Source organism: Mizuhopecten yessoensis, unplaced genomic scaffold (genome assembly GCF_002113885.1).
Source record: "Mizuhopecten yessoensis strain PY_sf001 unplaced genomic scaffold, ASM211388v2 scaffold715851, whole genome shotgun sequence".
NCBI lineage: Eukaryota > Metazoa > Mollusca > Bivalvia > Pectinida > Pectinidae > Mizuhopecten > Mizuhopecten yessoensis.
In genome coordinates, this window is record NW_018479823.1 from 33,714 (window position 1) to 57,687 (window position 23,974).

Consider the following 23,974-nt stretch of genomic DNA (forward strand, 5'->3'; position numbering starts at 1 on the left):
AACTTTCAGTTCAATCGGTCCAGCAGAACTTGACTTTAAGTTTGAAATAGGTTTTCAAAATGGCGGCCGTGGCGGCCATATTGGATTTCTGATCGACCCGAAAAATAACAACACTTTGTCAGGACCATGAGGCGATCATTCCTACCAACTTTCAGTTCAATCGGTCCAGCAGAACTTGACTTTAAGTTTGAAATAGGTTTTCAAAATGGCGGCCGTGGCGGCCATATTGGATTTCTGATCGACCCGAAAAATAACAACACTTTGTCAGGACCATGAGGCGATCATTCCTATCAACTTTCAGTTCAATCGGCCCAGCAGAACTTGACTTTAAGTTTGAAATGTAAAATGTTAACGGACGACGGACGACGGACGACGTACGACGGACGACGGACGACGGACGACGACGGACGAAAACGGATAGCAATAGGTCACTTGAGCTAAAGCTCAGGTGACCTAAAAAGGCTCGATCTCTCCCAAAAAACCACTTTGGGAATGAAAATCTAAAGATCGCCTTGCTTTTATTTTAAGTTAAGAATTTAAGGTTATATTGTATAGTACATCTCTTAATTGTAAATGTAAAAGCGATAATATAGAAAAAGAATGTTTTATGTTGTATAAGGAATAATTATGAGTAAAAGTTAATTACTATATGTTAATAAGAAAATGGTTAACAGTAAATTATGAAGTGCAAGATAGAATTGATAACTTTTATTGTATATTGTATATAGTATTTAGTTTGTTTGTTAGTAAAATATTTAATTATGTAAATAAACTTTGGGAATGAAAATCTAAAGATCGCCTTGCTTTTATTTTAAGGAGGTCAGACTGGATAAGTGAAACACTACCTCTCACTTACGCCACTTGCGAGTAAAACTTCTAACGGCAAGATAAGAAAGGAAACAAAATATCCTCATAATTCTAGTCTGATAGATGGTGGAGGATAACAAAACCAAAAAGGCGAACATTCCTAAAGTCACTTCTTACCACTCTACAAGTGTATGGACCAGCGCTCAGTGTTGAGAGACAGAAAGGAGTTTAAGGCAGCTCTAGACCGTACATATATTGGTCCCGTGACAAACCCCGGCCGGCAACCTCCGATGGAGCAGTCCATTGAAGTTTTGGACAGGTCGTTCCCAGACCCACACCTAGAGGAGACCGCAGCATCTCCACAAAAAGACTCCAGACATCGACAGGACTCTGCCAACAGTCCCGTTCTGACCCAACCATCCCGGAACCTCAACCCCTTCGTTCAGCACAGTCCCGGAGACGACGACATCTCCGTCATCGAGGACATCGAGGCAGAGCCAGCCGCTTCTATAGACCCATTCGATAGGAAAAAAATGTTCGATATCATGCCAGGGGGTGCCTTGAAATTAGAAAAATTCTCTGGTGATGGCTCTCTGGTGATGGCACACAGAGTTATGAAACCTGGTTAGGTCATTTTCAGGCATGCTGTAATTTTTATGAACTTGCAGAAGCAAAAATGAAGCATGCCTTTCCATTTCATCTGGAAAATCATGCTAAAGTATGGTTCGATAATGAACCAGTTCATGAAACATGGGACGGACTAAGGCAAGCTTTTGAAGTGAGGTTTAAAGCAGATACCGAGTTGTTAGACGGCTCACTTTTTGATACGAAACAAAACAAATCAGAAAAAGTCATTGACTATTTAACCAGATTGCACAATGTAATGTCGAACAGAAAACTCACTGACGAGTTAAAGTTAGCTGTAGCGTTAAGTGGCCTTAAGCCAGAAATAAAGTCAGTTGTGGCCAATAAGGAGCCTAAATCTTTAGACGACTTACGTCATATGTCGATTCTAGCAGACCCATTCGGTAGGAAAAATTTGTTTGATAGCATGCCAGGGGGTGCCTTGAAATTAGAAAAATTCTCTGGTGATGGCACACAGAGTTATGAAGCCTGGTTAGGTCATTTTCAGGCATGCTGTAATTTTTATGAACTTGCAGAAGCAAAAATGAAGCATGCCTTTCCGTTTCATCTGGAAAATCATGCTAAAGTATGGTTCGATAATGAACCAGTTCATGAAACTTGGGACGGACTAAGGCAAGCTTTTGAAGTGAGGTTTAAAGCAGATACCGAGTTGTTAGACGGCTCACTTTTTCAAACTAAACAAAACAAATCAGAAAAAGTCATTGACTATTTAACCAGATTGCACAATGTAATGTCGAACAGAAAACTCACTGACGAGTTAAAGTTAGCTGTAGCGTTAAGTGGCCTTAAGCCAGAAATAAAGTCAGTTTTGTCGTATGTTGATTCTAGCAGAAAAGGCCATGGTCCGGATTCCGTGCTGGATGTACTTAAAAGACTCGTCCCCCAGCTGGCAAGTGAGCAAGGGGCATCGTCGTTCTCCGGCAAGCCGGCCAGGAAGAAATGGATCAGGTACCGGACATGTGCCCCGATGTTGTGGGAGGGCGGATGCCTAGTTTGTTGCGTTGGAGTGAACAACCGGGAGCAGCTAGTGCAGAGACACCCAACATGAGGGCAGCCCCGAGGATGACTAGGACCAATGGGTTAGGGGCCTGGTGCACAGGCCCATGACTGCGGGGTCCCGGATGTCCTGGGTCTTCTTGCCCTCATTGTGGAGGGTAAGCATCATCCAGCGCGGGCTGTGGATGCTCCTCGTCTCTTCTCCCTCAGAGAGACATTGGTGGCGGAAGCCATCAACGACTTACTGGGGGATGATGGGCCGGTGTCTCAGTCCGACTCGGATCGCCAACAGCTACGCGGGCTTTCATCCTCGGACTTCTTCCTGGTCATAACCAGGCCCTCGGAGGGGCCTTCGTAAAACAGGGAGGAGAATTTCTGGAGAGTAGTCTCCCTTGAACCGTGGATCTCGCCGACACAAGATCTCGCCGAGCTACGCGCCTACTTAGCTGTGACGTATTGGCGTGGTCTCTTATCATCTTGACATTGAACATACAACACGCGATTTATTTTTCTCTACCTTGGAACTTGATTTCAGGAGCCGAGAGCAGTTTCAAAGTTCTACTTGTTGTGACGGTGTGAACTAACACGCACCGAATTCACGACAATACTACTCATCATTTTGGAAATATGTGATATCAAAGTTGTACTTTTTACACATGTACGTGTTGACGTTTCAAGACTGACTGGTCCCGTTTTGCTAAGTGAGCGATTGGTATTTTTAACTGTACAACGATGTGACGAAATTGTATTTTTTTCATGTCCCTCGACCCGAGACGTTTCGCCTTTCGATCGGGAGCGAATACATATGACTCAGCTGGTGTGCCCTTAGTCTCTGTCCCGATACTGACATAACAGGGGAGGGGGAAAGGTCTACACTCACCTGTAACCTATCGATAGGCGAAACTTCTCGGGTCGAGTGACATGAACAATATACAATTTCGTCACATCGTTGCACAGGTGAAAAATACAACTCGGTCATAGAAACGTTGCGACACGTTGTTTTTGTAGAAAGTAAAGCTTTTCATATCATTATTAGCTCACCTGGTCCAAAGCTTATGCCATACCGTGGCGTCCGTCGTCCGTCCATCAACAATTTCTTTAAACGACTTCCTCTTAACCACTGATTGGAATTTAACTAAATTTGACTGGAAGCATCCTTAGGTGGTGGGGAATCAAAATTGTACAAATGGTTGGGCTGACCCCACAGGGGGCTGAGGGCCGGGGCCAAAAAGGGGACAATTTGGCTAGATTGCTATAAACGACTTCTTCTGTAGAACCATGCACTGGATATCAATCATATTTAATCAAAAGCATTCATGGGATGCAGGGATTCAAAATTGGACAACTGGTGGGGTTGACCCCCAGGGGGCTGAGGGGCGGGGCCAAAAAGGGTTATTTGGCTATATTGCTTTAAAGAGACTTCTTCTCTGAAACTAAGAGATGGATATCAACCATATTAGACTGGAAGGATCCCTAGGTGGTGGGGATTCAATATTGTACAAATGGTGTGGCTGACCGCCCAGGGGGCTGAGGGGCGGGGCCAAAAAGGGTTATTTGGCTATATTGCTTTAAGCGACTTATTCTCTGGAACTAAGTGATGGATATCAACATATTTGGTCGGAAGCATTCATGGGAGGCAGGGATTCAAAAGTGTACAAACGGTGGGGCTGATCCCCCGGGCTAAGGGGTGGGACCAAAAAAGGTTTATTGCCTGGAAATGGTTGAGATCCCTGTAATATATTCGTCCGAGTTCCCGGAGCGGTGACAGACAACCGAACACATCAATGGCTGCTCATGTTCTGCTCTTTATTCGGAACACACATGTGAAGGGGTACAATACATTGATAACAGAAAAGGTGTTCCGGGAGGTACTGAAAAACATTAAAGATGCTGACCTCGCAATATTAAACTTACTGAATTCACTACATTCCTCCCTTTCTAATTGAAGAATTTAAAACAAATTTTCAAAAGCTAGACAATGGTAAACCAATTAAACCTTTCCCTACATGGAACTCAAACAGTTCCATCTATAATAGAACCAAGTCTCTGCAGCACTTAACTTTCACTGAAAATAACAAATTAGCTTACAGAATTAACTCCTGGAATCTGTTTACACGAAACAAAGTTCACAAGTCCAGCTTATGGGGAGCTCGTCGTTCCCGAGCTGGATAGCGTCTCTCTGGTTGGGGAGTCGCGACACTTGTACGCGCGGGTGTTAACGCGATTTCACTAGGTTCTGCAATAACCTTGGGGGTACTAGGTGAAACGTTCACCATTGGTTTGTCCTCAATCTTAATGTCAGGAAGATCACTCGCGATTGGATTTTCTTCAATCGGAATGGTTGTTGGGCAACTCACAATTTGTTGGTCATCATGTTGAAACGGTTCAACATTTTCCTCACCCGTAGCCAGGATATGGTCCACATGCACATACCTGAATGTTCTACCGACACGTATCAAGTACGTCAAAGGTCCCAATTGTTTCACCACAGATCCTACGATCCACTTTTCCTTCCCTCCACGGAAGTTTCGAACACGTACAGACTGGTTACGCGAGAATGTCCTAACGCGAACACGTCCCTTGTCATGGTGTTTCTTTTGAAATGCCTGTTGAAGGCTGACTCGCTTTCCCAAGTTAGGCTTGAGCAAGGTAAGTTTAGTACGCATTTGCCTCTTTAGGAAAAGTTCCGCTGGTGAGACACCAGTCACCGTATGCGGTGTAGCGCGGTACGTGATAAGAAAGTTGGCCAGTCTGTGCTTGATTGATAGAGACTTATCTCCATCTAATACTTGTTTTAACAATGTTCGTTTCAGGATCTGCACACTGCGCTCAGCAGCTCCATTAGAGGCTGGGTGATAGGGTGCCACCAATGTGTGTTTTACCCCATTCTGCCTCAAAAACATCTCAAACTCTGATGAGATAAACTGTGGTCCGTTGTCGGACACTATCTCCTCGGGGAGACCATATGATGCAAACAGCGAACGCAATACCTCAATGGTCTTGGTTGATGTCGTGGTCGACATATCCACACATTCTAACCACTTCGAATGACTGTCGATAAGGACTAAGAAGTATTGCTGGTCCTTCTCCGCAAAATCAATATGGAGTCGCTGCCATACGCGGGTTGGCCAACTCCAGGAATGGAGTGGTGCTGTCGCAGGAAGATTCCGTACTGACTGACACACACTACAAGCACTAACTTGCTGTTCAATTTCCTGATCGAGACCTGGCCACCATAGGTAACTACGAGCTAAGGCTTTCATCCGACAGATACCTATGTGTTGATCATGAAGATCGGCAAGTAATCGTTCACGGTACGCAGGCGGAATGATAATACGGAGTCCCCACAGGATACACCCCTGCTCAGTCGACAACTGCTCTCTGCGTTGAAAGTAGGGTTGGAGCTCCGTGTCTGTTACATGGTTTGGCCATCCGCTCAGAACGTAGTCCAGCACGCGCGACAAAATCGGATCTTTCCGTGTTGCTCGACTAATATCTTCGGCTTCCACCGGAAGTTCATCTGCATGTGAAAATTTGAAGATGGCTGCCTCCTCGGGCTCTATCTTCCCCTGAACCGGTAATCTCGAAAACGCATCAGCGTTACCGTGTTCTGCAGCCTTCCGGTATACAATGTCATACTGGTACGCAGACAAAATCAATGCCCAGCGCTGCATGCGAGCTGCTGCCAGAGTTGGCACTCCAGTTTTTGGTCCCAGGATGGTCGTCAATGGTTTATGATCTGTAACTAGTGTAAATCTTCGACCATACAGATATTTGTGAAATTTCTTCACACCAAAGATGAGTGCTAAGGCCTCTTTCTCTATTTGTGCATAGTTCTTTTCACTAGGAGCCAGGGTACGCGAAGCGAACGCGATGGGTCTTTCCTCGCCATTATCCATTATGTGCGATATAACAGCACCCAATCCGTAGGCCGACGCGTCACATGCCAGCTTCAATGGTTTGTTACCATCATAATGCACTAACACAGTGTTCTCTGAAAGTCTTTCCTTACACTTCCGGAATGCTGTCTCACATTCACTGGTCCATTTCCATGACTGTTTTTTTTGTAAGAGTTCATGCATTGGTTGCAAGGTTGTTGACAAGCTAGGTAAGTATGACCCATAATAGTTCAGGAGCCCCAAAAAAGACTTCAACTCTGTCACATTGGTTGGGCTGGGTGCTTCCCTAATGGCCTCTACTTTGGCTGTGGTTGGGTGCGAACCTTCTCGGTTGATCATATGGCCCATGTATTCAACCTCATCTTCCATGAACTTGCATTTATCAGTCCGTAAACGGATGTTATGATGGTCCAGACGTTTTAACACTTCTTCCAGTGTTGCGAGATGCTTCACCTTGGTAGGGGCGGTAATCAGGATATCATCAATCCTGCACAGGACATTATCCAAGCCCTGTAAGATCTGATCCATGACTGCTTGAAAAATCGCGGGAGCTGAGGACACTCCAAACGGCAACCTATGATATCTATACAACCCCAGATGGGTGTTGATGGTCAGGTACTGTTCGGAATCACTGTTCAACAATAACTGTTGATAAGCTTGCGATAGATCAAGTTTGGTAAATTGTTCTCCCCCTGCTAACTGTGCAAACATGTCATCAACATTTGGTAATGGGTACTGCTGCTCATCCAGACACTGATTGACAGTAACTTTAAAATCACCACATAACCGTATAGACTTGTCCGTCTTTGGAACAATCACGATGGGCGTAGCCCAGTCACTGCGGTCTACTTTGCTTATAATTCCCTGTGACTCTAGTCGGTCGAGTTCCTTCTCGAGACTCTCTCTAAGTGCAAAGGGTACTGGTCGTGCTTTACAGAATATCGGTTTCGCGCTCGGGTCTATGTGTATATGTGCCTTAAAATGTTTTATTGTCCCCACATCCTTTTGGAACAAATGACTGTACTTGGACTTCAGCTCCTCCACTCCGACTGACGGACGACTGGTAGGTTCCTTTGATACCGAATGAACACGGAAAACCTCTTTCCAATCGAGCTTGATAGTCTTCAACCAATTCCGGCCAAGCAAGGAAGGCTTATCTCCCCTTGCTATAATCAAAGGTAAAGTCACATGTTGATTTCCATACCTGACTGGTACATCAACCTTCCCCAACAACTCCACTTTGTCACCACTGTAGGTTTTCAACTGTACTGAAGTTGGTTGTAAGGGTAAATTAGTCAAACAGTTTTTGTACAGCTCTTCAGATACAATACTCACAGCTGCTCCAGTATCCAATTCCATCTTGACACAGTTCCCATCTAACTCCATATGAACTTGGTATCCAGCTGTCGAGCCTCGTGCGGTGGACGCTTGAACTATTCCAAACATTCCTAGATCTCGGTCACTACAGGCCCCTTCGACCTCTTGTAAGTACTTAGCCTTGACAGTTTTTTTCTTAGACAAACACATCTTGGCAAGATGCCCAGTTTTTGAACATGCATAACATCTGGCGTCCTTAAACGTACACACATCTGCTGAATGTTTTCCACCACAACGATAACATGGTTTTTTAATATTTGCATTGTCTGTTGTCGATTTCGACTCACCTGCCCTGGGTTTCTTATTAAAATCCCGTTTCTGTTGTCGGGGTCCTTTGAACACTTTGTTTACTTGCCCCGGCACATGCCCTGGTTTCATTTCCGTCGTGTTCCTCGCGGCGGTCTCCATGGCAACAGAAATTTCACAGGCTTTTTCCAATGTCAAATCTTTTTCAGCTAATAGCTTTTTCTGAATGAACTCACTCCGAAGCCCACAAACAAGCCTATCCCTCAGTGCTTGTGACAGAAAGTTACCGAACTCGCAGTGAGCTGCTAGCTTTTTCAAACCCACTACATAATCCGCTACACTTTCCCCCTCCTTCTGACTTCGGTTGTGAAACTTAAACCTCTCCGCGATAACTAACGGTTTTGGCATGAAATGTCCTTTGAGGGCTGTTACGATTTCATCGTACGTCTTCGTACTAGGTAAATCAGGTGTCATTATATTTCTTAGAAGACTGTAAGTCTGAGGCCCCATAACGGCTAGAAATACTGCTACCTTCTTATCCGTGATATCGTTGGCGGCAAAATACTGCTCCATGCGCTCCACATAACACGTGAAGTTTTCAGACCCCTCGACAAATTCGCCAATTTTTCCAACGTGCGCCATGCTGTTCACTGCAAACGGGAGTTCGGAGAATCCGCTCAGCCTCTATGAACATGTGTAGTCCGTTTTTCAACTATCCTCGTCGCCAGTTTGTAATATATTCGTCCGAGTTCCCGGAGCGGTGACAGACAACCGAACACATCAATGGCTGCTCACGTTCTGCTCTTTATTCGGAACACACATGTGACGGGGTACAATACATTGATAACAGGAAAGGTGTTCCGGGAGGTACTGAAAAACATTAAAGATGCTGACCTCGCAATATTAAACTTACTGAATTCACTACAATCCCCATCATATAACCACATATGCAATTGCTGAGTATAAAGAGAAGAATGCACATTTGCTTCCAGGATGGCCCTAGGGTCCGGCCCCACCCTTGGAAACAGTCCTTGGGCCATAACTTTAAAACGGCTGAGATCCCCACTCAAAAACTATATATACAAATGCTGGGCATAAACAGACAAATGCAGTCACAATATTAGAATAGACCCTGGGGTCTGACCGAGCCCCTAGGGACCTAGTCACAGCTTGGAAACAGTTGAGATCTCCACCCTATAACATATAGACAATTGCCGATTACAAAGAGATGAATGCACATATGCTTCCAGGATGGCCTTGGGGACTGTCCCACCCTTGGAGACTTAACCCCTGGGTCATAACTTTGAAACGGTTGAAATCCCCACCCCAAAACTATATATACATGTGCTGGGCATAAAGAGACGAATGCAGTCATGATAATAGAATAGATCCTGGGGTCTGGCCACAACCGTAGGGACCTAGTTTCTGCGTCACAGCTTGGAAACAGTTGAGATCCCCACCCTATAAAGAGATGAATGCACATATGCTTCCAATATGGCCCTGGGGACTGCCCCACCCTTGCAGACTTAACCCCTGGGTCATAACTTCGGAACGGTTGAAATCCCCATCCCAAAACTATATATACATGGGCTGGGCATAAAGAGACGAATGCAGTCATGATAATAGAATAGATCCTGGGGTCTGGCCACAACCGTAGGGACCTAGTTTCTGCGTCACAGCTTGGAAACAGTTGAGATCCCCACCCCATAACCATACATAAAATGCTGGGCATGAAATATTGAATACAGATATATATGCTACAAGGATTGGCCTTGGGTCTGGCATATTCCCTTGGATCTCATTTGGAGAATATTCTGCCATGATTGCTTAGATATCCAGGTGAGCGATACAGGCCCTATGGGCCTCTTGTTTTAATGTTTGCTGAAGATTCTGTCACCGAATACATTTACGTCTACTATATTTTGTGGTTTTGAATAAGTGAAGTACTGGTTAGCTTCCCTTTGACCCTCATCATGCGCGTGGCTTAGACTATAAAGGGAAATTGTTCAAATTAATGTTCATCAAAATGTTTTTAACTACCTCATTGCTTTTAGGTCACGTGAGCTGTGCTCAAGTGACCTATACTAATCGCTTTCCGTCCGTCGTCGTGCGTAACCTTTTTACATTTTCAACTTCTTCTCAAGAACCATTCGATGGATTTTTTTCAAACTTGGTCAGAATCATTCTTGTTAGATGAGGCTACAAAATTGTAAATTTCAGGACCCCCCAGCTATCCGTTCTCCCTTGGGGAGGGGGTAAAGTTTACTATAGTTTATATAGGGAAACGCCACTTTTGGGTATATTTTGACAATTTTCTGTTGGAAATTATTTTTACTTGGTCAGAATCATCTTTGGTGGATGAGGGTATCACATTGTAAACTTGGAATTCCTGCCCATCCCCAGGGGTTAGAGCGGGGCCCCAAAGGGAACATTTACAAATATTTTAAAAAATTTGTCCCTTCAGGTAGGGCGTAAGAATTGTATTGCTGCCCCCAATTGCATGATCGTAAGAGGCGACTAAATTTGGGACCTTATCTCTTCCCTCCTTTCTAAATAACTTTCTTCTTCCTAATGTCCCCCTTGACAATGCCTCACTTTTGGCCATTTGTTGAGCGTTCACCCTATGAGGAAGGCTTTGGGTTCTGTCCCCTGGCCGAGACATACCAAAGTCTTTAAAAATGGTAGTTTCTACTCCTGCTTAACGCTCAGCAAATTAGGAGTGGGACGACTGGTTCGCCCGTTGTCAGTATAATGTGACCGGGTGGGGCGTCCTGCTGGGTGTCTTCGGCAGNAAAATCAAACAAACAAACTTATCCTTTGATGACATGACACGTATTGTATTTCACTTAATTTACATGCTGATTTCCACATCACATCTAAACAATAAAATAAAGCTACCAGTACCTATGATATAACTCAGTGACCGTTAAGGCCCTTGGGCCTCTTGTTGGCTCACCTGGTCGAGCTAATGCCATACCGCAGCGTCCGGCGGTCAACTTTTCTTTTAAAACACTAGTAGTCATGAACGACTAAGCAGATTTTGACCAAATTTGGTCAGAAGCATCCTTGGGGGAAGGGAAACAAAGTTTGTACAAATGGTGGGAGTTTGGGCCTAGGGTCGGGGCCCAATGGGGAAATATAGCAAATTCTTTAAAATCCTTCTTACTCTGTAGGAATGAAAGGATTTGTTCCATATTTAGTTTGAAGCATCCGTGGGTAAAGGGGAACCGATTTTGTATAAACCGTTGGCGGAACCCAATAGGGGGAAACATAGCAAATTCTTTAAAATCCTTCTTCTGTAGGAATAAAAGGATTTGTTCCATATTAAGTTTTGAAGAATCCTTGGGTAAAAGGGAACCAATTTTGTATAAAACATGGTGGGTCTTGCCCCAGTTGTTGTTTAAACAAAAAGTTGATGGACGACGGACGGACGCCGGATGACCATTGTCGGAAAAACATGCATGCTGCATGAACATACTACAGAAGACGCCCATCAGGACACCCCACGCGGTCACATTATACTGACAACAGGCGAACTAGTCGTCCCACTCCTAAATTGCTGAGCGTTATTAAGCAGGAGAAAAATCTACCATTTTTACAAACTCTGATATGTCTCGGCCAGGGGACAGAACCAAAAGCCTTCCGCATATGAGCGTTCACTAAATGCCTAAAATGAGGTAATGTTAAGGGAGACATTAGGAAGAAGAAAGTTGTTAAGAAAGATGAGAAAAGAAAATCTCAAATGTATTCGCCTCTTAAGATCATGGAATGGGAGCAGCACGTACAATTCCTACTTCGGTGTTGCTGCCGGTGTTGGTGATGCGTGTGTTGATCTCGGCGGTTTTGGTACTGCTGCTGCTGTGGCTTAGACTGATCTCTGCCGACACCTCTGTCTTAAGGTTCTCTAGGTTTGTTAGTTGCTATATCCGACACAATTTTGATAAGAGATATCTGCCTCTGTTGTGCAGTCAAGTTCTGCTTTTATGTCTAGGGTATCTTGCCAATAATTTTCGCTCTTAGGCTGGGTACCACTATTTAGACTTAATAGTCCTCTGTGATGCTGCGGCAGAGGTGTTTACAGGTCGGGAATCGAGAAAAGAATACACTCGCTGTTACCCACTCACTGCATGTATCGTAAGAGGCGACTAATGAGTAAACCCCACTACCATAATTGGGTACTCGCTTTCGTGCCCTTTTGTTTTGGGACACAAAAGCGACCAAATAAATTTGCTGCACCCATTGCAATATTTGGTATCTTTATATTTCTCTCTATTTCTAACAACCTTTTATTTTCTAGCGCCTTGCTTGGTCACACCTCAGTTTTGGATTTATGTTGAACGTTTGCCCAGGTGTGAAAAAGGCGATGGGTTATTTAAAATGAATCATTTATATAAATAATCAATAAGTTAAAAACGCAACTATTTCTGATATTTAGACAAATTAAGACTTCAATTTCTTTAATATTTATCCAAATATAATTTTATAAAACTTCATAAGTTGAAGCAGAATGAAATGCAGAAAAATAAGCAAAAAGACATTCAGGAAATATTTGTTAATGATGACACGTACCGTAATGTCTCTTACTGGCATTTTGGTAATGCCTGGTATCACCATTGAGGTACTTCGACTCGCAACTCTCGAGTTATCAGAGTTATTTATAACTGGGGCAGTCAAACGCACAGGGTTGTTACTCTAGGGTCCTAAAAATAGATTTCAGACGCCAGGTGAAGATCGTTTAAGGAACTCTCGATTTGGGAGAGTTAGGCGGGAGTTAAGATGGCGGACGAAGAAAAGGAATGCGACATGCGGGTTTAGATAATTTTGTATTCTGAGTTGGAACAAATTGGAAAATTCCCTCATACTTTCTTTGTTACTCATGTACCATTAGTAAAATTTTCTAAGGCTCGTCTTGATCCGTACCACCACCGTGATCACTGATAAGACTTGGTCCAACTATTTCAAGTATTTTCTCAAACATTTCTCTTTGAAGTCTCAAGTGTGTCTTAAAATCATCAATGGAATAACGAGGCACAAGTGTCTCTGCAAACATTCCAATTATTGGCACCTGCTCCCTCATGTGGATCTTCGTACGGTGAAGTAAAATTGCGAGGTTTTGGCGCTGTATGCACATATTATTTCGTCGGCAGCCAAAATTTCATCCAGCACATAAAATAATAAACGTTTGCCGCCATATTAACTCGATAGTAAAGCATTTGATTGGCGGCGAGTTTGGCGTTACTATAAATAACCAAACCCTTGCACGAGAGTTGCGAGTCGAAGGCAGCCTCGGAGAGTTCAGTGACGTCACCAATAAGTCACGTGATATATTGGTTGGCAAAAAAAGGTTGGCTTGGGCAGTTTGCCATTAACAATTTCTCACTAATATCTATAGCAATGGTTGTTTCGTGTTGTGTGATCGGCTGTACCAATAGGTTTTACAAGAATGATTCAAAGAGCTTCTATCGTATTCCAAAGAACCCGAATCACGCAGAAAGCTTTGGATTTCCGCAATAAAACGTGACAATTGGGAGCCTACTGACAACGATCGTGTTTGCCTTTGTCACTTCATAACTGGTAAGACATTTTTTACGTAATATTTTTTTTGCTTTTTGTCTGATTTTCAATTTCTTGAATGTATGTAGTAATAACGTTAGTTTCAAAAATGTCGTTTATTGTGCTTTACATGCACCGTATGCACGGATAACTGGGGTCTTTTAAAATGATATCTCAGTACAGTAGCCCATGTAGTTACTCGCCCAAAAAAATGTTTCCATTTTGCCGAGTAAAAAAAGGTGATTGTTTGGGCTTTAATTTTTGTAATTCGAATAGTGTTAGTTATTAAATAAAAAAAATCATACCAAAAGCTATGGCGACACTAGTCCAGACTTCACGTCATCAGTCCATATGGGATATCAGGAAAGTTACACAAAGGGTGAGCTGCGCTTTGCTCGTTACCAGAGACAAAGCAGAGAATGCAGCATCAGCACTTTAAGACCTTTCCAACATTGATAACTTCCATATATCCCCGTCTACACCGACACCAGAAGGTTTGTTTGTTATTGAATATAGTCGATTGTCTTTTTTTCTCTCAAAGATAGAATGTAGAATATTTGCAAGAAAATGAAGTACTATTTTCCCCACTTACTTGTATCTAAATGTGAAATTCGGTTTAATGTATCCTTGGTCATTTTGATGATTACCCCAAAGAAATAAATACTGGTGGGGTCAAAATTGTCATCATACACTATCTGAATTACCTAATGAAATTAGGTAACACTTGGTGTGAGGAAATCTCCTGCACATGTCCACTAACTACATACCTGCAATTACAAAACAATCATTTTCATTATTGAGACTGACAGATTCTCACACATTTATATGATATATAATTAAACTGCTTTTTGATTACATTACAGGACGGTATTAATTGAAATTTAATTTTCTCTGCACAATATAACATTGAATAGTATTTCATCTACTGTAAACAGTATGGGTTTTTTAAATTCAGAAAGCTTTAAAGCAACAATTTTGTTTTAACATTGTACATATTGGGGGTTGGAAAACAAGCCACATAATAAAAATATAGTGGTAGAGGATCTACAATTTTTCAGGATTTTATAGAAAAACTTTTTGCTGGATATATATAAGACCCAGTGGTAATTCTATAAAACATGGATCAAATAGTACAAAATATGTATCTGTTATCTTTCTTTTTGACACTTTATTTTGGCTGGTCGATGGTACAATTTTTATTATACAGTATGATATATGACACCATCAGACTTGAACATACAGGTATCAAAATTGAGGGGTCAAGCACACGCTTACAGAAACCGGGAAACAGGTAAATCAAGTATAAATGGACAATGGAGTCACCCATGTAGGGCGAGACATGGCACGTGATACAACATCGCGTCTTCCTGGAAATTTGCAATCAGCTGATAGGTAAACAAACTAGTAATATCCGTTTGATTTACTTACCATCGATCAACAAAGTTGTAACAACCAAACATATATAATGAAACACACTTACATGTATGCATCTAGCGACTTGTACGCTTTCATAGACTCCTTGGTGTAAATGGAAGGTGTGTCAATTTTTTTCATTTCAACATATTTTATTGACATAGAAGAATGTTACACTGTCAAAAGGATTGGACAACAGGCTTATAGCCTATATAAGTCCTCTCCATTGATGGTAGGTATATGGACATAATGGATTGAATTTATAATAATAAGATTTTGCTTACTGTCAAAAATTAACATTTGTAAATCTAATTAGATATTTACATAATTAAGAGGTTATTATATAAAATATGGTGTGGGTGGGGGAAGGGGGATAACTCCCATAGAATAGTGTATTAATTAGATTTGGTCTGCAATATACAATGTAGGTAAAATATATATATATATATTGGTTATAGACCGCATATACATGTAGTATACAAGCTTTAATATCAGATTGAAGACCGCACAGTCCTTGTGTTACGTTTAGGTCTTCAACTGAACACTGTACAGGATCCATAGTAAATATTATTGCGGTATAATTCACAGTAATGCATTTGAGTACATATATGGAAAAATTGCAGATCTAAAGTATGTACACTAAAAATTAAAGATATAAGTAGTATGGGAGAATATAAAAGGAAAGCATAACAATATCACGATAACCAGCCAGAGATGCACTCCTGTACGAATGGATGTTGTTTTTATAAATAAGTGTTATTATCTACAAATATATATACATGTGTATATATATTAACTCAAAATGTGTCAAGTTGCCTGGTATTATACTCGATATTCAACAAATCTTTTAGTTTTAACTATATATTTTAGGATAGAGCTAAGAATTTCCATATTTACACCTTCGTTACATGTTTGACAGCCATATAGTAAGTTGGTGAGATGAAAATGGTTATGGTTTCCAATAAGTTCAAGTTCATTTTTTAGTAATGCTCTTTGGACTGAAAACAGAGGACAGTGAAGAAAAAAATGTGAGACAGTTTCATGGTTTAAATCACAAGAACACACAGGATTATCTTTTAAATGATCAATATATAGGTCAAAATTTAAGTTGCTACATCCATTTCTAAGTTGACAAAGTATGATATTACCCTTCCTTGATCCTTTATTTTTGAATACATTTGAAACGCTCACATCTTCCTCTTCACTGATATTTGACATGTTTATAAGTTTCTTAAAAATGTTAAGGGAGGTTGCTTGTACTGTAGTAGGTGAGAGTTTATTAAACTCGCGGAGCATTGAAGGAAAAAAACTATGATAGTAGTTGTTTGATCTACAGAGTGGAGGGCTAAATATTCTATTTCTACGCAATGAATGTATATTTGCTTCATTATTGTTAATAAAAGGGATGATTGATTCTTGCAAGTATAAAGGTGCATGGCCATGTAGTATTTTGTACATTAATATCAATTGATGATTTTTCCGACGAATTTCTAATGGTTCCCACCCTAATTCCCTATAAAGTAAGTGATGTGATGTTCCTCTTCTCAGCCCTGTTATAATTCTTGCTGCTTCCAGGTGGATAGATTCTAGTAATTTTTTTAGTTGGGTTGTACAATTATTCCAAATTACATCAGCATATTCAAGTAAAGGTCTTATGAATGCAAAATATATTTTTATAAGAGTTTCTCTGCTAAGTTTATATTTCAAACAGCGTAGTATATTTATTCTAGTATATGCTTTTTCATAAATAGTTTGTATATGGGATTCCCAGGTACCATTTTCATTAAGAGTTACACCTAAGTGTTTATGAGTGGATTCATTAGAAATTACATCATTTTGAAATAAAATTGGTGGTAAAGCAACTTCTTTTTTCCTGGAGAATAATACAGATTTTGTTTTTGTTGGATTGAAATTTACATCCCATAGTTTAGCCCATTCACTAATATGTTTTAAATCATCTGTAAGAAGTTGTGCAGACTGATCAGGATTGTTATCAACAATGACATATAGAGAGGTATCATCAGCAAAGAGTTTTACTTTACTTGAAACAAGATCAGTAATGTCATTTATATATAATAAAAATAATAATGGACCCAGAACTGATCCCTGGGGGACTCCTGCATTAACAGTTAAGTATGGGGAATAGAAACCTTCAGTACTTACTCGTTGATTCCTGTCAGAAAGGTAATTATGGATCCAAGATAATAATTTACCTTTGATTCCATAATTACTTAATTTTTTAACAAGACCTGTATGCCAAACCCTATCAAAGGCCTTGCTTATATCACAAAATACAAACCTAACTTCTTTACCTGTGTCTAAATTTTTTGATATTTCATGATAAATAGATAATAGTTGGTTTACAGTGGAGTCACCGGGTCTAAAGCCGGACTGATTGTTCGATAAAATGTTATTTGATATAAGATAGTTGTATAGGTATTTAAATAAAATCTTTTCAATAAGTTTACAAATACAAGAGGTAATAGAAATTGGTCTATAGTTAGCAGTATTACTCCTAGAGCCACTGCCTTTGAAAATAGCATTAACATTGGTCATTTTCCAGGAATTTGGCAGAAGACTAGAGTCTAAAGTTTTGTTAAATAATAGTTTAAGTGGCAGAATAAGAGATGGTGTTAACTTTTTAACAACTTTAGGAACTAAGCCATCAGGTCCAGATGGTTTTTTTTCATTCATGTTTTCTAACTGATCTTTGACATCCTGACTAGTTATTTGAATATTTGATATGGAGTAAGGAAGTTCCACAATTACATCATCAGGAAGTTCAAGGTTGTTAGATGAAGATGAGATAGAAGTGAAGTATTTATTTAGACAGGCAGCTTTTTCACTCGGGTGATAAAAAAATTCACCATTTGATTCCAGGGGGGGAATAGTGGATGACTTATTGTTAAATTTTAAAATGGTTTTAGCTATTTTCCACCATTTATCAGGGGGTATATTTTTATCATCAAGAGAATTTTGAAGTTTAACAATGAAATTAGATTTTGCTTCTCGAATAAGGCTGATTACTTCATTCCTAATTATTCTAAAGCGCGTCCAGTGATCGGGATTATTGGTTACTTTTGCCTTTTTATGAATTCTATTTCTTTGCCTCATTTTAGTTCTGATATTATGGTTCATCCAAGATTTATCATTTGGTCTTACTGTAATAGTTTTACATGGTGTATATCTTTCCATCTGCTCGGTGATTGCATTATTTATGATGATACTAAATTCATTCGAATCGGATTGGTTAGCTAGTTGTTGCCAATCCATATTTAGTAGACATTCATTCATTTGATTAAAATCAGCAGCGTCATATTGCCAGATTTTCTTTATATAAGAGTTTTGCTTAAATACACAATATGATATACTAATATGTACTGGGGAATGATCACTACAAAATGGATCGCCTACATGTGTACCTCTTATAATATTTCTATTGTTTGTAAATACAAAGTCAATGCAACTAGAGCTTTCTGGTGTAATACGTGTGGGTTCATTTATTAGATTGTATAAGTTAAATTTAGAAAGAAGTCTTGATAGGTGGGAAGTTGGTTGAAGAGAAAGAAGATTAACATTAATGTCCCCTACTAATAAAATATCTAGAGAAAGGTCTGATGCTTTTTCAAGTATGCCATCAAGTTTCGTCCAAAATTCAACATTTGAATCAGGAGGCCTGTATAGACAGCCTAATAAAAATGTATGTTTATTGATAGTTACTTCCAACCATAGTAGCTCAATATCATCTATTTCAAGATCATGTCTCCTTTTGGTTAGTACAGAATCTTTATAATAAACCAGTACACCACCTCCCTGTCTATTAAGTCTGTCTTTTCTATGAAGATTTATCGAATGAGAATCAATAATAATATCACTGTTTGGGATTTCAGGTTTAAGATGCGATTCAGTGATACAGATTATGTCATTGTTATTTAGTTCAGCTTCAATTAAGTCAGTTTTAGTACGTATAGATCGAGAATTCAGATGGACAATATCTAGATTTCCTAAGGGACCAGGGTTTTCCTCTATATCAGACGATACTGTCAATAACATGAGCATGATAATGTATATAAATGATAGGTTATTCCAATCTACATAACTACTTAATATTAAAGTTATTATGCTGTTGTTTAGGTAAGAAGGGTGGCATTGTTTTGGCAGCATACATACCTGGCGATATAAATATAGGGATGAAACACTTGATGAAAATAAATGAACAGACTCAAATGCCCTTGATATTGAAACAAGAGAGAACTTACCCATTGTCAAAAATGACAAAGATCAAGATCTGGAGCTGTTTCAAAAGGCACTCGAGTCTGTGATCCGGCAAGAATACATCCATGGCTGGCATATGATTGTTAAGCAAGGGTTTGGGAAGGGGATATAGGGTTTCTAAGAAGGGATACATAGTTGGTAACAAAAATACATACATGATATCTATATAGGTGGAGGAATCGTAAGGTTCCTCCATCAGACGCAACACATGGTGTAAACAAAGTTCGCTGTTATACGGAAGCTTTTTATACTATAATACAATCATATTTAATACAAACATTTCTATGATAAAGACTTTGTACAATCTCTTCGTGGCTTAAACATTATACTCCTAAAGTAGTATGTGAATAAGTTATCGAGTACATTTTCCTGGTAATGAGCTTAACAAGGATATAACACCAGGCTGATATAGTCTATAACACAAGATTAGCTATGGTTTATTCTTACATGTGGTTATATTTAGGACACCGTGCTTGTAATCACGCGTGTTGCGCGCGACACATAACATACGCACGTGGGTCGATGAATAGATGACTTTTCAGTTTGGGCAGCAGACCATGAATTGTTTGTAAACATTGAGGATTTTCTTAAAAAAATGGATTTGTCCACGAGGGAAATTGAGAAAATGCATGATACATATTGAGAGAGGTTAGATAACCTTACTAATATTTAATGATTAATAAGGTAAGAATGACACTAAAAGTAGTTGCTGTACACATAAGACTGATCTAATATTGTTGCAAGGATGGCAGGACATATATATATATGCTAGTCAAAACAGAAGAATGTCAGTAACACTAATGCAAGGGATATGTCAGCTCTTATACAGTGATTATGAAAGAGTTTGCTACTACTATTTGTCGACAATCAGGATTAGCATTGATTACGATTCGGTAACCTGGATAGGAAATGTATCTAATAAAATAGATACCAAGGAGAATTTGACAGATAAAGTAACACACCACATGTACACTGGTATTCTATAGTAAGGTTGACATATATGGTTGTCAGTACTATATATATATACCGTAGTATACGTTGAAACTACTATATAGGCCTTTGGGTTGCAATATAATCAAACATTCATTTAGTATACAAATAATATTGCATTACACTAGGAAGGGGGGAGGGGGTACAATCTTATGGGTTGTGGCCATGGTTTATCATAGAAGTGATCGAGATCTATGGATTGTTATTTTGATCAAGGATGTAGACTTAGCATAAGTTTAGATTTATTAATTTTAGCAAGATTGGTTTGATAAACTTCTCATAAACATGTAATATACACACTCATCATGCAATGGGCATGGACATATATGTCATGCATGTTTGGATATATGAGAGAGAAAAAAATGGATACAGACTAGAAATTACAACTCATGCCTACCTTTTAGAAAAATCAAGGTACATGTACGTCTGTACACAAAATATATTTGTTTTTCATATAAATAAATATATATACATGACACACATGGAGGGGAGGTTGATGGTATGTCTCTGGTTGTGTGTATATCAACATAAGATAATGTAGTACAATAAAAAAGCTGATAGCAAAAGTACTCATTTCTCCCTAGTATCTTCTAGCTCGAGTGAATATCAATTAATATATGTATAAATTGGGAGATAATGGAATAATATAGTTATAGACTACTTATGAAACACTATAAACGACATGATGAGAATATATGGTAAACACATGGTAAACACTTTATTCCTTTGGCAGAGGGGTGAACAGGTTGGAAACAGCTGTACTGGCGGTGGACTGGTTTCTGAATTTGGTGTAAGTACGTCTAGGAGTGAGGAATTCAGCAGATGAGGGTTTGGAGCCAGTTCGATTTTGGCGGATAGGTGGATCAGGGTATGAGGATAATTCGGACAGGGTAGTGACAGTAGCCTTTTCTCCGGTGTTGCTACGAATTATAATCCTGCCGTCTGTGGTCCAGGTGCTGCTGATGAGTTTCCTGCTCTTGAGAAACCGTGCCTTGGCGTAAACCTTGGCACGCTGGCTGGTGAGGGCCTCATTTAGAAAAAGTTTCGGTAGAGCTGGGTGAGCGAGAGATTTGGGCGAGGTGGTAGATGGGTTCACGACCGAGGAGGGCTGGGTTTCAGCTGGAGGCTGGTCATCTGCGACAGGTTTCTTGAAGAGACAGAACCTAGCTTCGTATATCTGGTGTGTCAATCAAGTACTGGTAAGTATCGCCGAAGCTGAGATCTGGCCAGGTGCTAGGGTTCGGGTCGCATTTATCGGTCAATGAATAAGGATCTGGTAATTTCTGTCCCATTGTTGTACAAAAGCTTTGTAGAATACCTGAGTTTAGCATCAGTTGGTAAAGTCGTATACTTAGATAAATCGCTAAGAGAAGACGGAGGTGAAACTGATTTGTCGGCCAAGATTTATTGAATGGTTCTTGCCAACCAATTCTGTGCGCATGCGTCAGAATTACGTCACGATATAATGTGGCGAACTCTCCTATAGGCTTATCCTGTATTTCTTTCTTCAAACAGTCAGGATGTGTCGTCACTCAACTACACCACTCCATTCTCCATTTTGTTCTTTAACCAATAGTTCATGAATAGTTGCTAACACCGTAGCTAGATTGGGTAGAAACCTGTTATAGAAATTAAACATTCCCAGATATGTTCCTTCAAATTTGTTGGGGCGGGCATCTCCTGAATGGCCTTGACTTTTTCAGTTACCCTCTTCGCTTACCTTGTGTCCTAAATGCACTATTTCCTTTGCGAGGAAAATGCACTTGGATGCTTCAAGTCGAATCCCATCATCTCGGCTTCTTCCCAGAACATCTCAAATGACTAGGGTGTTCTTCTTGACTCGCCCCTGTGACTAGAATGTCGTCCATTCTCAACAATACACGAGGGATTCATCATCAAGCTCCAGTTGTTGTTAAGCCTGGCTTAAATCAAGCTTGCTGAAACGTTTCCCTCCACTGAGTGTGGCATGTATGTCCTCTATGTTAGGTATGGGATAACTGTCCAGCTTAGATACTCCGTTTACAGTCGTTTTGTAATCGCCACAAATTCTTATGGAACCGTCGGTTTTAACAATTGGAACAATTGGCGCAGCACATTCTGAAAATTTGAGTCGGATGTCAACGTAGGCTACGCCTCGTAACATGCGGAAAAACAGAGCACTAAGGGGAGCCTTTCCACTCTTTCCATTCAAAGAAGTCCTGTTCCTGAAAGGCGTCGTCCCAATCCAAACCTCCATAAACTTCCTAAAGAGTAGCTTCCCTTGGACAGTAACTTGGTGAGGGAATGATTGGCTTTATGAATGTAGTAGAGGTGGTTATGTTGTGAATGATAGAACAACTCCTCTGGGTTTGTGTTCACTGTCAGTTTATTCAATCGTTGTAAAACCAAAAGAACCTTCAACAAGTACAAAGTACAAGCTACAGTCATAGATATAAAATAGACATACATAATCATATTTTAACATTTGCAAATGCAAGGGAAATACTCCTAACACGATTACATAACTTTTACCTTGCAAATCTAGTATCAACGATAAGGCAACAACATTACAATTACAACTTTTACGATATACAATCAAACTGAAGATTTGACTCGACACAAAATTAGTGTACAATATACTAAATTCACAGATACGGTCTAGCGGCATATACCTACTCAAATCAATACTAGATATATATATACTTTTACATAAAAACACTATAGCATACCTGAGTGTGGCACAACACCTTGGCTACAACTTATATGTACGACGCCTTCTTCAATCATATGCGATAAGAATATACTTGAATTCAAATAAAAGCCATCTAAATGAATTTATCGATCCTTAGCCAAATGAACACAACGTAATAACAACTCTTGCAAAAAACCAAATTACATGACCTTCAGAAGTGAGAAGGCAAACTCAGGTTGTCCGTTTCTTGGTAAAACAAGCCCTTCAGCAGTATGTTGAAGCAGACGTTTCTGGTGAAATTGCATTCCATCTGAATGACATGTTAATTGAAAGAATCACAGAGACATATGAAATTATTCCATTAGATACTTCCTGGATCAAGAACAAGTTACCAACGTTTGTTGCAGAATCCGTCAAAGTAATACTTTCAATCGACACACAGACATTATATATATGTATGTATACACTGGTCAAAATAAGTTCAGGACCAAAATAATTTAAACGGTGTTTCAATAGGAATATACAGACCACAGAAAAGTATAATTATATCATAACAAAGCATGATGGTATGTATTTTATCTATGTGACCCTAACATGAGGAATAAAAGATACACTAACATGAGGAATAAAAGATACACATAGGTGAATGATTTATAAATTAAGTAGTGAGTGATGTCCATGGTCATTATATATGTAATGTTTAAAAAAGACTCATTGGTGATGCTAGAAACTTTCCTTAACTTATTTTGTTGAGTATTTATACAATGTATGTAGAATTAGCTCATTTTCCAAATTCAACATCAAGCCTGGATTTATGATACTCGATCCACGATTATAATTGTAAGTTGTCGATGTTATCCACTGGTGCTTGTATTTGTTTGTGAGTGTCATGATACCTCCTAGGATGAACCTCAAATGGCATTATTCCTCAATGATCATCTATCAGAGAAAGCATCTCTCCATTTGTTTATTTACACAACTGCATCATTATCATAGTTATTGAATATCTGTTCCAAGGCAGCAACTGCTTTAGACCGCGCCATCAGGTTCTTGTCTCCATTGGGCCAAGACCTTGAAGGATTTTCTGTTTTGCGTACAATAT

General features: G+C 39.9%; 2 protein-coding genes across 3 annotated transcripts in view; both read right to left on the reverse strand.

Moving 5' to 3' along the window:
• The window catches only part of LOC110441307, a 32,327-nt gene extending 17,062 nt beyond the window's left edge, over positions 1-15,265 (reverse strand). Inside the window, exons 1-2 of one of the 2 annotated variants that reach the window (XR_002461854.1) lie at positions 15,004-15,265; positions 14,243-14,290 (exon numbers count right to left, since the gene is read on the reverse strand). The gene's annotated coding sequence lies outside the window, so the exon portion shown is untranslated. Of the gene's footprint in view, positions 1-14,242; positions 14,291-15,003 lie in introns of those variants that run through there. The other variant, XM_021484419.1, reaches the window with a different exon arrangement.
• LOC110441311 (uncharacterized protein K02A2.6-like) lies at positions 4,575-8,612 on the reverse strand. The gene has a single exon (XM_021484423.1). It carries the CDS (start codon positions 8,610-8,612, stop codon positions 4,575-4,577), a length of 4,038 nt encoding a protein of 1,345 aa, XP_021340098.1.
• Positions 15,266-23,974: the final 8,709 nt, after the last annotated feature.